The sequence below is a fragment of the Cajanus cajan genome, chromosome 10, assembly GCF_000230855.2.
Source record: "Cajanus cajan strain Asha chromosome 10, NIPB_CcT2T_4, whole genome shotgun sequence".
Classification (NCBI taxonomy): Eukaryota; Viridiplantae; Streptophyta; class Magnoliopsida; order Fabales; family Fabaceae; genus Cajanus; species Cajanus cajan.
In genome coordinates this window covers 49,019,715-49,034,959 of record NC_138526.1, presented here as the reverse complement: position 1 = coordinate 49,034,959, position 15,245 = coordinate 49,019,715, and the positions used below count along the sequence as shown (strand labels likewise).

Genomic DNA, 15,245 nt, shown 5'->3' with positions numbered 1-15,245 from the left:
CATACGGATAGATAAGATTTTGTTGTCTGAAGCAAATTCACTATATTAATTTCCAGGTCTCAAAAAGTTAATTTTTGACTCATAACCTCGATGAGAAAAATAAAACAAGAATAGAAATGATGTTTATCAATTCATAACCTATATTGGTCTGGTCTTGTACTCTCCTTCTTTTGCCATTTTGGTATTGATATCTGTTATTAGATTCCAAACAACATTCTCTTACCTAAACATCAACTAAGCTAAATTGTACTGGATAAAAATTATTGTATTTACATTTTTAAAAGTAAAGTATAAGTCATCATTTTAGTTTTTATTTAAGTGTTACTCTCTTTCTTAATTAGTCATTAAAATAATAAAATCATAAATATTATCTAAAATATTATAAATTATGCTACATAACTTTCGGAGTATGGAAAAATATTTCAAATTAGTCTTTCAATATTATAAAATATTATGTTAAATACCAAATTAATGAAATTTCAGTACTTTTAAGAATGAATTACTTTCATTATTTTAGAGACTATTAAGGAGAGACAATAATAATTCAGAAACTATAGATTGGCAATTTATTCTATTTTTAAATCTTCAATTAGAAAATTTTAACTTAATTAATTAAGATAGAACAAATTAAACCTTTGCTAGTCGATATAATTAATGATCCATGTATTTTTAGTGATTTTTTTTTCTCTCTTATTTTTTATTAAACTTTATTTTTATTATTTTTTTCTTCTATTAGAATTGTACAAACTCCCATGATGAAATTGTTTTGTACTATTTTTTTTGTTTTAATAAGATATATAATTAGTTATCATCGAATCAATTCTATAAATATAAAATGATATTTTTATTGTAACTTCATACTTAATTTCAAAATTAAATCTTAATTCTTAATTAAGAAGTATCTACATTGAATACCAACAACATGTATAAGACATTCATTTATCAACCAACTAAAGTACAATCTTATTGATTTTTCTGTGGCTCATATTATGCCACATAGTTGTAACCTGAACCATATGGTATCTGAATACGAAATTAAAACATGTACTTGGACACCAAAAAGTCCAATAAAGACGCCACGCGAAACCGCAAAAAAAATTATTGGGTTAGGCACTACGAAAGTGAAATTTAGGTACGATCGAACACATGAGTAACTACTGATATTTATTGACATTCTATAAAAAATTTATATTTTAAACATCTATAAATACACTCTGTAAAATGTATTTTTAAAAAATATTTGTATATTATATAAATATATCCTATAATATTTCACATCGAAAAAAAATTATATTTTAAAGAATGCTTTCATTAACTTGTATTTTAAAAACACTGACTAAGTAATTAATAAATAAAAATTTATGTTAAAAATATAGTAGATTTGTATTAAAAATCACTGTCGGTGAAATGTGGTAATTACACTTTTTCATTAAATATTTTTCAATTTTAACTCTGATGAATGTCCTCTAACATTCTTCTTGATAAAATGACTGTTAACTTTATATACGTTGATATATTTATTTGTAATTCATGAGATGATAGTAGAGTAAATACATTAATGTTCTCACATAAAAAATGAAACATTTATTGTCCCTAACTCTTAAAGTTGCCATAGTACCAATATACTGCAAATAAGCCTCCTCAGAACTGGGAAACTCATCCATTTCATGCATCTTCATCAAAACCTTTGACAGATCACAGAATCACTTGGCAGTATGCTACGCAAATTAAACACATACCAATAATTAAATAAAAACAGTTTGATTGTATTGTATGGTTCTTATAAGGCTATTATAGATGACACTAGATACACATTCATTCTTATTTTTCACTCTCAAAACCTCTTATACTCATTGACATGAGAGTCATAGTTCGTAAATCCTTATAGGTGATTACTTGACTTGAAGAAGGCTATAGAGGTATCTCCTAAAGATTCTCCTCCAAGTGATCACTGTCATCACCTCATATACTCGTTGACTTGGATCATTCCCTTCTTCAAAATAGATGGAATTTAACGTATCCGTTTCTAAGGATGAAAATGAGAAGGAAAAAAAATATTGTTGTGACAGTTCAATAGAACGATAAACTCGTAAAGTAAGGAATTTAGTCTAGTTTGGATGTTTGACTCATTTTGATAATAATGCACAAAACGAATCAAACATCATGTTAATCATTGAGTACCATAACCATAAGTCCACAACTAATTAATTGGTGTTAAGATGAAACTTAAAACAGTTTTATTTCAACTCCTATATCAAGTGTACAGTGGGAGTGGAGGACCTAAAAACCTGTATCAACCTTTAATGTTGAAATAAACCGAATAAGACTCATCTCTGAAGGCGAATAAAGGCTCTAGAAGAAAATTTCTGTTTATCCCTTTGGCCATAAAACTGATAGGATTATATTTGCTTATTCCTCTCTTGGCAATAAAACTTGCTTCTTGGTTAAATATGGCATCAGAACCAGTCTTACAAATGAGTTTCACTCCTCCACCAGAATGCAAACCACTATGCACGAAGCAACCATTATGGCTTTTGGATTCCAAAGATATGGTTTCATTTCGACCATCAAATCCTGGTACCACAACAAAGACAGAAGATGATCCACTCGAGGAAGTGCCTACAATTGTAAGAGGATGTTGTATTCCTTGGTGAATCACTCGCATTCCCGCATGACCAAATGGTTCAAACATCACTGATTTACCAATAGCATCTGTCAATGTGGTAAACTTTCCGGAAGATTTTACTTGGATCACTCTAAAAGTTGCATGAAGAGCCAAATCAGTTCCAGGCTCAGGTAATTTTTTCATTGCTAATGATTGGTTTAACTTTGTCAAACAAGAAGTTGACTTTGTAGAGTCTTGAGAAAAATAGAATAATCGACTATTGTAGGTGGCTGGAATTGGAGTAATCCAGTTTGCTACAGATGCATTTGGTGCACCTTTAATGTCCCAATCACCAGTGGTGTGACCAGCAAGAAGATACGGACCATAAAGAATTGCTTGAATAGAGGCATATTTAGACCTGTCATCTGTATTTGATTCAAAACAATATCAATAAAGTAAACAATTATACTTTCCATAAGAAATGGGCACTGTGGCAGAGGAATAATGGTAATTAACACACATGAAATAAATATCTTGTGATTGTAAAGCTACCTTTTATGGCCTCTGTTCTGAGGGTAATGGGCAATTGAAGGCTTAGCTTGTCACCAGCATTCCATTTTCGTGTGATTGACAAAAAATTACCTACAGGTCCAGTAAGTTACAAGTGTTAATTTTTACTTTCGCTATGTATATATGTAATATGTATTATGTGTCAATTTATATACTTTCTTATAAACCTGCACACAATCTGATAGTTAAGGTGAAATCTCTACATTTTGGGGCTAAGTAAAGAGAGATTCACACCTGGGGTTGGCAGAGATAAAGTCTCATTATTTAAAAGGCCTTTTGCACCATCCTTATATGTCCAAGTTGGTAGTCGGAAGTTTAGTGTAGATGAAGTACCAGTATTCTGCAAACGTAGATAGGTTTTAGAAGACTACGAAAAATGTCAAGGATTTTACACTTGGTAGCTTGTTGATTTTTTTTTTAAGAACATTCAAAAAAATTAATAAAATAAGAGAAGAAATAAAAGTTTATTAAGCAAATACATATTCCAGTGATAAAGAGATCTTTTAGGTAATAATAAAAAAAATATAAAAACAGATTCAAAACAGATAATATCTTACCATTGTGGAGTTGTGTGAAATAATCTTATAAGAATAACAAAATTATAATCATCTCCTTTTCATATAAATATATCTTCTCAAACAAATACCATAAAATAACTCCAACAATATTCATATCACTCTTTGCAATCACAAGTTCAATAAAATTTAACTAATTAAATTGATATAAAGTTGATATATAGATGAGTTTCTTCAATCATATAATGAATCCATGTTCAAGTAATATTTATCTAGATGTAGCATTTTAAAAATAACAGAGTTATAATCTTCTTCTCTTTATATAAATATATCATCTTAAACAAATAGTATAAAATAATCCTAACAATGGTATCAGAGTCACAAGTTGAATTTGGTTGTAATCAGTGACGGATCCAGAAATTTTAGATAGTGGGGGCAAAATTTATTCATATATTTGTAATATTAAATTTTTTGCATATAACTTTTAAAAGTATATATCATAATTTATATCTAAACATATATCATAATTATTTTTTACAAGTTTTTATATCTACGATTATGATTAAGAATGAAAATAAACTAGGTTAAACTATGTTATATTATAATTTAATAGGTTTAAACCTAACTTTCTTTAAAAATACATGTCCTAAATATAACTTATTTATCTATCATAGACATTTTTTAAATGTTTGATTAGAACTACAATCTTAAAGACCTACTTTATCATATTTTAACACTAATAAAAACATAAAAATAAATATGTTAAATCTTATAAAAATCAAGTTTGATTTATTTATGATATAAACATATTTTTAGTATATCATATAAATTTTTAAATGATAATTTAGTTTAAAACATTTTATAATAAAAATTATAAATAGAACATAAATCTTCTAATCTTTTCTATTTTTATTTTTTTTAATCAACGTATACAATCTCACTATCTTTACTATTTTGATCTTTTTAATCAACATATACAATAAATTGAAAGTATAAAAGGTAAACATACATGTTGCAAATTTTATTTTATCAAATTTTTTTTTAATATATCTCATATTAATATATATATATATATATATATATATTATAATTACAAAAATTTTAAAAATAATTTATTATTAAGGAGTATTTTTTATCACATATGAGAATTAATCTCCTTCGAAAGTTTGACAAATATCAAATAAATGAATACTTTGTCCAAATTTATATTTTATACATATGATAATTTAAATAAATAAATATATATATATATATATAAAGGTAGTGGGGGCAAGTGCCCCCACTCTACTCAACCTAGATTCGTCCCTGGTTGTAATGAAAGGTTAGGTCCCTTGTTCACACATATTCCTTGGATTTGGTTGTAATGAATGATTGGGTCCCTTGTTCACATATACTCCAATGGTAAAAAAAAACCTTTTAAATGATAACAAAAAATAAAACTGTGAGGATTTAAATCCAAAACAAACAATATTTCATTGTTGTAGAATTGTGTATGAAATAACCTTACAAAAATAAGAAAGTTATAATCTTCTCCTCTTCATATAAATATATCCTCTCAAACAAATATCATAAAATAACCTCAACAATGTCCATATCACATTTTGTAATCAGAAGTTCAATAAAATTTAACTAATTAAATTGACATAAAGTTGATAGATCAATTTCTTTAATCATATAATGAATCCATCTTCGAGTAATATTTATCTGGACGTAGCATTTTAGACCGGCACACTGTTATATGCATTTTTTTAAAGTTGTATAAAAAAAAGACTGGTGGTCAAAATCCTAAAAGAAACTAAAGTTCAAGCAAAAGCATCCATCTTTTCTGTCACTTTTATTCTAGCTTTACCAAAAGTATTGCTTAGCTATAACAATATTAGACTATAATAAAAAATAAAACTTAATATTTCTTTTCCACAATTCAGACGACTATGAATTATTGATCACAAAGCAATAATGATCATACACAAACTATCCACATAACATAATGTAACAACCACCTTAGTAGGAGAAAATGTAAATGACACTCGTAGGAAAGGATCCCATGAAGCAGCTGGAACAACCGTCTGATTAAGGATAATTTGTCCAGATTTCCAATTAAATGAGCTTGATATATACTGGATGATGTAAAGAGTAGGATTTTCCCCTTCCTCTTCAAAATAGATAGAATCTCCCAGCTTTGAGAATGATTCAATTCCTAATAATCAGGAAAAGGAAATTGAGAACATATTAGTATGAAGTAGAGAAATGATATGGTATAGTTTAACACTTTGGTGCAATTTGTATAGTGTGATGGACATAACATAGGTGCACCTGTTCCATAGCAGCACCAGAAACTATCAAACTTGGTTCCCCAACCAAAGCTAGTTTTAGCCTTGGAAACCCCACGACCTTGTGGAAGCATATATATCATAACTCCAGGTTCTGTTCCTCTTTGAATGCTTAGTATACCATTTGTTAAGGCACGCTCATAATAGTCTGCATATGATTCCTTTTTGGTCCATGTAAACAGGTGCCGTGAAACCTGAAAATTTGTTTTTATTTTTCTTTTACCTAGAGGACAATGTAAAAACTTAAACATAATATAACAATAAATTAAGGTTCATTTACGTATTTTTAAGTCTTACACGTGGACACTCGCATATAAACACAAAATCCACAAAGACATACTAATGTATGTTGTGGTAATATATGTCCACAATTTTTCAACTGTCTATAAAATAATTGTGAAACCATTTTATACAATCATCATTTTTAGCTTCCCAAGCATTGCATGATGACTAATGGCCTACTAAAATAATGACTGGTTGTACCTTCAACATATTGTAAGTTGTGCACGATTCCTGATTCTCAGTTGATTTTAGGGCGTCTGCCATTCTTTTTGGATCACCCCTATGCAGAAAATGGAAGTAAACAAGTTTTTTTTTAGAAGAAAACAATAGTAAAATCTGTGAATAAATATTTACAAGAAGAAATAAAATATTTGCTTTTACAGATTCAGTTATTCGATGGATAATTAATTGAAGTGCATCGGAAAAATTTCTGAAACTAAAATGCTGACATCTTGTTACCAAAATTCGTTGACTGATGTCCCTCCAGTTGCATAAGTATGAGAAGAGTTAACAAGATCCATAAAGAATGTTCCTATTTCCTAACACACCAAAAACCAAGAGCCAACATCGAAATTTAAAATAATAACAACAAATCTTAGTAGCTGTCATCGACAACATTCATAAAGCAGTTTACCTTATAAAGTGGATCACCAGTGACTTCATAGCGTACTTGAGATCCAACAACCACCGGGATATGTGTATTAGCATGAAAATCAGCTATATCATTAGCCTACATAGAATTTTAGAACTCTCTAAAAATATATTTTAAAACCTCCTAAAACTACACAAATAACGCAACCTGTGACAATAGGAACTTGGTAGCAACTTGTGATGATGAATAAATATTGTCACTACCTTCACTGCAAGCAACCCTAAAAAGCATGGTTTGTCAAAAAGGTGGGCTAGCAATAGATGCCTTTGATCTCCCTACATATATTAAGTATTAACAAGACATATGAGTTTACAGCTAACTATAAGTACCATGTACAATGAGAACAAGAAGCTAATACTTAGTCAAACAGACTGAAACAAAGTAAGAACTAAACATATACATATAACTGTATAAGAAAAGAATAATTTGTCAATTATGAATTAGAATACGTATCTGTTAATGCAATACTTACATCTAATACGTCTAGGAGTCAATAAAAGTATAGTTACAGAAACTAAATGGACTAATTAACGTACCGTTATGCTGTATAGTTTGTAAAGGAAATCATTCATGCCTCCAGTTTCCTCATTCAGTGATTGATAGTGTCTACTTACACTAAATTTTGTTATAACATTGTGTACTCGGTTGTAAAAGTAGTCTACCATCCATGTCACTATTTTTAAAGCTTGAGGATTTCCGGCTATAGAATGTTGATCCAAAAGGCCATCCAAGATCTGCCAAAGTTGACCAGATGAAATGCCACAATATTGAGGCCAAAAGTAGTTACATAGTGAAATCATCAAAGTCACCTAACATTGTACCTTGTGAATGGTGTAATAGGGAGCCCAAACATACTTAGTAGCTTCAAATCGATCAAAAAATTCTGATGGAAATGCAGAGAGATATCCTGTGCCAATTTTCTCCTGACAGACAGAAAGATCGGCAACAAGAGCTGACATTTTCTTCTTCAAGGTATCATTATGTGTGCTGGCCCACATTAAAGCTGATGCACTCAAATAATGCCCTTTAAAATGTCACAAGCAAGCAAATTTTAATTAACCATGAAAATGGAGTTGCAAAGGCTTAAAGTAGCAGCCATGAGCAGGTTATTTACAAGTAAAGACTTCTACACCTTTTCTAATCTCTCAATAAAAATAATCAATTATAGAGTAATGTTCAAGCAGTGGTAACCTCAATAATAGTCTTATAGTGAGTTATTAAGTTTTCATTGATTTCTCATTGCCCTTTCTTCTTACTTCCTTGTAGTTGAGAAAACTTTATGAACAACCACCAGGAACTGAGAATGAAAGAAGAACTTTTAACTAGATTTGCATCATGTTTAGATAATTTCACCATAAGAATAAGATAATTTTACCTCACAAGCAAAAATCAACTTATGTGCAAGTTCAAATCTGTTTTTGAAGAAGCTAATATAAAATAATGTCAGCAAATTAGATTATACATAAACTAATTTTAGTCCACTTAACAAATTACTTTATTTTTTCCATCTTATTTTCTTTTGTCTTATGCGTGTCTACAGAAAAGTTTATCCAAAGAAACTTTGATAATTTAAAAACAAGGTGATGAATGAAATAAACTAACCAACAAAATGACCCCGAAGCTCCATTTTTGGATCTTCCCACCCTCCATATGGTGTTCCAGGAGTTGGAAGACCAGCTGTTTTCCTAAAGCTCCAGAGTAACCTGTCCACATCTAACATCAACAAATACTCTAAGTTTGTGTGTTGTGCCTGAGCATGGATTGAACCTTCATGCAATCTCACATCATGCAGAGACACTTGTTTCAGAAAACCCTGGGGTTGGGGTGGCTTCAATTTCCTAATTTTCCTGAACATCATATCCGAATCATGTTGCTCTTCCTCTTTCAACAACTTCCTTGGAAGCAAATCAGCCCATACGTGGTTGTCATCCTTTGGCTTCAAATCATAATGTGACATTATGCTCCAAGTTTCATTCATGGATGTTAATAACTGGTAACGAAGAGCATGTGATTGAGCATGATTGTTTGTGCACTCTTTACCCGCAGCACAATCCCACAACACAATTGCAACAAACGCAAACAGAAAAGCCATCATCCTCCTGAGAAATTCAAATTAAAATGAACCTTATACTAATTGGTCAAAATATGGGAACAAATTAAAATCATGAAGCATAGCATTATCCTATAGACAACATGAGTTCAAGCAGAGACTAAATGCAATTGAGTCTCAGTAGAAAACAAATAAAATACATAGTTTTTTTTTTTTTTTTTTTCAAATTCCCCATTGAACTTTAGAGAAGTAACATAGTGAGAAACATACACGCACTCATAAGATACAACAAAGCTCAACATTTTAAACAAGAAACTCTTAGAAAAGCAGCTTCAAGTGTAGCCAATGAAGAAACATCTTAAATAGAACCATGTCGTGAAAAACAAGACTTAGGACATGGAAATCAGATAGAGAAATTTCAAATTGTAAATAATAGTATGTTTAAATTCTGTAGAGTTTTTTTTTTTTTTTTTTTTTTTTCCTTTTGCTTTGCACATATACTTTAGTCTTAATTGAGGTGTGATTGGATGTTAAATATGGGCATCTGTGTCAACAAAGATTCATTTCAAAAGCTTGTAATTAATTTAAAGCATAAGGTTTTGGAATTTTGATCCAAACTATAATTTGAAAACTTTTGTTAAATCTTTCTAAACAAGGTCATTCTTTTGCGTGAAGTGATAGTGCGACGTTACCTTTGCCTTCCAAGTTTCATACTTTCATTCTTGGATGGTAACGTTGGAAAGTATGTGAATATGTTATATGTGTACACTCTTTAGTCTTTACCCGCAACACCACTGCACAACAAAGTAGCAACAAACCTGAACTAAAATAACATAATTAGGGATGTCTCATGGATATTCGTTTAAATATAACTTTTTTATAAAGGTAAAAAGATAATTAAAACTAGACTAAAAGCTAACAATTTCAAAACATGTATTTATACATAAAAAAAATTAAACAATTAAAATCATATATTTATATTAAAAATAAAGGATAAGTTAAAAACGTGAGGCATGGTATAAGCAAAGCATTATCCAATAGACAATATGAGTTCTAGTAGAGCTGAAACGCAATGTAAGAATGGAACCCATGCATTAAGAACTTGAATGATAATAAAAAAATTAAAAAAAAAAAAACTTGAATGAACTGAATAGAAATGTAATAAAATATATAAATTTTTATTTATTTATTTCCCGATTGAACTTCAGAGAAGTAACAAATTGATAAACACATACTCACTCAGAGTCATAGAACAAGGCTCAATCAACTGGGTATACATATAGACACACACTTAGACAAGCAGTTTCGAGTGCAAAAGGTTCCAGAATTTTGATCCAAACTATTATTTGATTACTCTTTAAAGACAGGTGTTAAATCTTTCTAAACAAATAGTGAAGTGTTTCTTTTGATGTTAGACATACAAAGTCCTGAATAAAATAAAAATATCTTAAAATTCTTCAAAGCATATAATATCTCAAATTATTAGAAGAGTTGTTAATTTTGTTAGCTATTTATATAAAATCATTTAGCATTATTCCTCTAAAATAATATATATTAAAAAAAAAGACGAACATGTGCTAAGTTGCTGGACTGATTAGCTAATGTGGGCTTGAAGCCTTGATGAATTGGACTCACACTCACTAATGCAATTTGGCTGTGGCAGGCTAGCAGCATTGCACAATTATGTATTTTTTTACAAAAAATTTCAACTAACTCTTGAATTATCGAAACCATTGGTGAGCTATGCAGATTAGCCATGGGAATTGTGAGAGAACATTTCATCTAACTAACCATTATTTTGCCCATAACTTATGATCAAATTCATAATAAAATGGTGCACAGCTGCTATAAAGGAAATCAAATGATGTATACGGACGGAATAAAAATTACTTGCTTGGTTTATTTATTTATTTATTTTTAACCCGTGAGAATCAAACTGGATATTAAGAAGATTTATGACACTGACACACATATTCAACTAACTGAACTAGATGTCTTGATTGTTAGGTTTGCTTCTGTTAAAATAGGAAATTGATATACATTATCAGTTTATATTGTTAGTACGACATAATATTGTTAGTCTATATATATATTGTGTTTATATTATTAGTTTAATTTCATTATTTTTTTGATTGATTATTTTTTTTATTTTAAAAAAAGCTGAAATCATGGTGTAACGAATTTTTCTCGAATTGTGTCCCATATATTATCTCGCATTTTTTCTTTTCATTAAATAAAGTTTAATTCAGAAAAAAAAAAGTTTATACTAACAAAAAGTATATATATATTTAGCTACTAATGTTATTTTTCGTCAGTAAATATATTTTTTAGTGAAGAATCAATGTCCTTAGAGGGTAAGTTAGATGCATCATTGTTGAAAATGACGGAATAATGGCGCCAAGTGTCGTGGTCACTTTTATATGGAAGAATGATATATACTTTCATTAGTTTTCTGTTTTGACTGCAGAAAACATAATTTAGTTGAATATCGATTTCTTACGGTTTATCGGTTACAAATTGAAGCGTGGACACTTTTCCTTTCCGATTACTTTGACATCCAAAGTTAAAGGTGATTAATCTTTCTTCTAAAAAGCTTGGACTAAATTCTTCCAAGTTATAATTATATACCAACTGCTTTCGGCACTTACCCCTTCAATTATGTAATCATGTTATGATACGAGTGCACTTTTATGGTGTACAAATGAAGACAGAAGGAGTCAGATCAGGAATGAGGGACAATACAATACAATACAAATATACAATAGAATACAAGAGAAATCTAGGAGATGCATGGAAACAAAGTCATGCATCATGTATAGGTTTTTGTTACTTGGTGATTGCTAGCTGGACGCTAGTTGCTATCCATGCAAACATATAGATCCAATGCAAGGGGTGTTTGGGAAGGAGCAATGAAGTGAAGAAAGTGCAAACTACCTTAAACTTGACAGAGGTAGAAGACAAAAGGGTACATAGGTTAAAGAAGCAGTAGGTCCTTGGAACTCAGAAGTGATCTCTTTTCTAAGTTGTAAAACAACACTTGGTACCTTACATGAAGCCAAAAAATGGCCGACACAAGGAATACTAGTTCACGTTAGTGCTAGCTACTAGGGAACCTATTCCTAATTTTAGTTCGTTTTCAACATGGCACCAGATTCTCCGCACAATGGACACTTGAGCGAAGTTACCTTATAATTTGTCAGCAACCCAGGAATTGCTCACAATCGCAAATTTAGGGAATCAGATATGCATCATGCATCATGCATCAGAATCGCAAAAATCCCAATTATGAATTATCTACACCCTACGTTTGGAAACTATATATTATTGAAAACTATTTATATTTGACAAGTCCAGCTGGCCATATCTATTTCTCCATATATAGCTCTTTGATAGATATATAACAGTGAAGTGAGAGGATTGCACCATGTTTGGGCACGTGTTAAAGATTTTTTTACTTCTTTTTTTGTGACATAAACTAAAATAGCTAAGAGTTTAATTTGAAATCAAGTATTAAACTAAAAGAGCTCTGCCACAATTGATTCAGAACTTTGTGGTATGTGTTAAAGAATTATAACTTCAGTATCTCATTATTATGTATAAAGACTTTATTTGATAACAAATCGCCACTCTTCACGGGATAAACAGTGTTATTAATTATATATCCTGATGACTAGCTTCTTTTTGAATAAGATGGTGCCACTTAGAATTAAAATAACTAACTGGTCCTACAAAAGCTTTGTTCTCAAAAGAGAGATGCCTTTAGTACTTTCCCAACTGAAACAATGCATCAATAAGCCAAGGGGTATCAAAAACCCATCCATGTACCTCAAAGATCATGCTAAATACAACTACAAAATAAATACTAAAACTAGATCATGGTCATATGAACTTTTAGTACTTTACATACACAACCTAAAACAACAAAAGAGGAAATTTTCAACACCCGTGATTTTGAATAATTCGCACTCAATGCAACTTGAAGGTCGCATCAATAATTCTTTTAATTTTCATGGCAGTTTCTTGGGTCCAAACAATAATGATCATGTAATGTTTGGACAAGATTGATCCATTGATCATATAGTGGGAATACCAACTGTACGGATAGGACTCAGAGTTGAGATATTATAGACAATTTTTTGTAGAATTTTAAATAAAAATAAAAATAGCACATCACTGTTTATAAAGCCAGTATTGATTTTCTAATTTTTTGTACCCTTTGTTACTATTATTTGATGTCGATTATTGGTCAATGTTTTGCAAATCTAAATGAATGAAAGTGGAAATTAAAATTTGGTTAAAAGATCCCCAATCTAATACATTTCCCTACCAAAAAAAATGTTAATTTGGCTTACTTGTCCAATTCTCACAATCTTGGATGGTCCCTTGGAAGCAACTCCTCATCCCCTTTGTTACTGTTGTATATTATTAGTCATGCAGTTTGTTTGAGATTCAAAAACACTCAGTACATGATCTAGTCTAGGATCACCACCACATCCCATGATTATGGTCTTAAACAATATCTATAGCACTAAACTGGAATTTTCGGTTTATGAAAAGGAATTGATAAATTTTAAGCATATATAATTAAATCACGTAGAAGTTCATTACAACCATCGGTGGTGGTCGAGGACTAGTTAATAATTTCTCCAGAAACTCACCATACAATCATCTTCCTCAAGTTACCGATCGACCATGAAGCAAACACGTGAAACGCATGAAAAGGATATCAGAGTGTGTATATGCATGTGAAACTTATCAAAAAGATTTCACGTATAAACAACCGTATTGTACAATTCTATCTTCGGTTTTTATCTATACATAACCAGTTCCTTCACGTTCTAGCGTTATTAATTCCCCATATACACAGATATTTCAAGAGTTAAAAGAAAATAAGGCCTCGCACGTGCGTCAGAATTCCGGCAAAGAAACATTTTTCTGAAACTCATCAAAGGACGGTGACGGTGACGGTAACGGCGACGGCGGAGATTTCAATCTCTGAAAGTAGCCCCTTATGTCGAGTCCAGCGGCGAAAGGGTCAACGTCGTCCTGGGACGGAATAAACGGCGGGCGCATGACCTCCGTTAGTAGGTCCCACCTGACCCCTCTGAAGAACTCGTGCTCCATGATCTCGGTAGCGCCGCGAACGTAACCCAAACGCGCGGTGGGGTCCTTTTGAAGCAACCGTTCAATGAGGTCCGTCAGCGCCGTCTTCCTCCCCACGAACTCCGGCGGCTTCAGAAGCACGTTTCGGAACGTTTCCTTGCGGTTCTTCCCCTTGAACGGCGTCGTCCCGTAGAGCATCTCGTAGGTGAGAACCCCCAGGGCCCACCAGTCCACGGCAAACTCGTGCCCGTCGCCGCGCACCACCTCCGGCGCCACGTACTCCTCGGTGCCGACAAACGAGTTGGATCGCTCGCCGTCGCAAAAGCTGGGCTTGCGGCGAGTGACGGGGCTGACGCGGGCGCACTTGGAGGTTGTGTTAGTGTTAGTCTTCCAGAGGAAGTTGCGGCGGGTTTTGTTGAACGACGTTTTAGGCCCCGTAACGTTGGTTATATAGTCTGTTTTGGGTGTGTGATTATTCGGTGTGGGGCTTTTGATAGTTTTGGGAGTGAGGGTTCGGGAGAGGTCGAAGTCGGTGAGGGTGACGTGGCCGGATTGCTGGACGAGGACGTTTTCGGGTTTGAGGTCGCGGTAGGCGATGCCGATGGAGTGGAGGTGGTGGAGGGCGGAGAGGATCTCGGCGACGTAAAAGCGGATGACAGCGGGGGAGAAGACGTGGTCGGTTTGGCGGTAGCGGAGGACGTTGAGATCGCCGCCGGGGCAGTATGGGAGGGCCCAGCCCATTAGATTTTGGAACTCGAATGAGCCCAATAAGGAGGGAAGGAAAGGGTGGGATAAACGTGATAGGACGTTGATTTCCCAGCGTGCTCGGCGGGGTGCGTCGTGGAGGCAGCTTGACTTGTCCACCACTTTCACTGCCACGTGGCTGTTTTTGTGTTGGACGAGGAACACCGTGCCCATGGCTCCTTTGCCTAACACTTTCAATGCTTTTAGGTTGTTTAGGTCCAACTCCTCCCCCATCTTTGCCTTCCTAATTCCTATCTATGCATGCGTTCGCCTTTTATACCGTTTTTCCACTCTTGTTTTTAGTCGTCAACTCATGGGCGTGTGTGTGAGTAACTCATCCTCACACTATAACTCAATAATTAATTATATTTTTTTCCTAATATTAAATTAATTC

The 15,245-nt window shown here is 32.4% G+C and overlaps 2 protein-coding genes across 2 annotated transcripts; both read right to left on the bottom strand.

Annotated features, from left to right (window-relative positions):
• Positions 1 to 2,041: 2,041 nt before the first annotated feature.
• Positions 2,042 to 9,908, bottom strand: LOC109805657 (uncharacterized). The gene is made up of 13 exons (XM_020367828.3): positions 9,275 to 9,908; positions 8,557 to 9,053; positions 7,776 to 7,978; positions 7,491 to 7,688; positions 7,158 to 7,229; positions 6,937 to 7,032; positions 6,762 to 6,841; positions 6,504 to 6,582; positions 6,004 to 6,214; positions 5,691 to 5,887; positions 3,410 to 3,515; positions 3,158 to 3,247; positions 2,042 to 3,030 (listed from the first exon to the last, which is right to left on the bottom strand). The coding sequence occupies exons 1-13, from the start codon at positions 9,304 to 9,306 to the stop codon at positions 2,294 to 2,296; spliced, it is 2,598 nt and encodes an 865-aa protein (XP_020223417.2). The 5' UTR covers positions 9,307 to 9,908; the 3' UTR covers positions 2,042 to 2,293.
• Positions 9,909 to 13,624: 3,716 nt separating this feature from the next.
• LOC109805658 (serine/threonine-protein kinase UCNL) lies at positions 13,625 to 15,159 on the bottom strand. Its single transcript, XM_020367829.3, has one exon. The coding sequence runs from the start codon at positions 15,083 to 15,085 to the stop codon at positions 13,913 to 13,915; it is 1,173 nt and encodes a 390-aa protein (XP_020223418.2). The 5' UTR covers positions 15,086 to 15,159; the 3' UTR covers positions 13,625 to 13,912.
• Between the last annotated feature and the right edge of the window lie 86 nt (positions 15,160 to 15,245).

Coding starts and splice junctions, on each gene's coding strand:
- LOC109805657 (XM_020367828.3), bottom strand. CDS start 9,306: ATGTTGAGCTTTGTTGTATCTTATGAGTGCGT. Junction 7,033..7,157: donor TAGGGTTGCTTGCAGTGAAG/GTAGTGACAATA, acceptor AATTCTATGTAG/GCTAATGATATAGCTGATTT. Junction 3,031..3,157: donor CAGAACAGAGGCCATAAAAG/GTAGCTTTACAA, acceptor AATCAAATACAG/ATGACAGGTCTAAATATGCC.
- LOC109805658 (XM_020367829.3), bottom strand. CDS start 15,085: ATGGGGGAGGAGTTGGACCTAAACAACCTAAAAGCATTGAAAGTGTTA.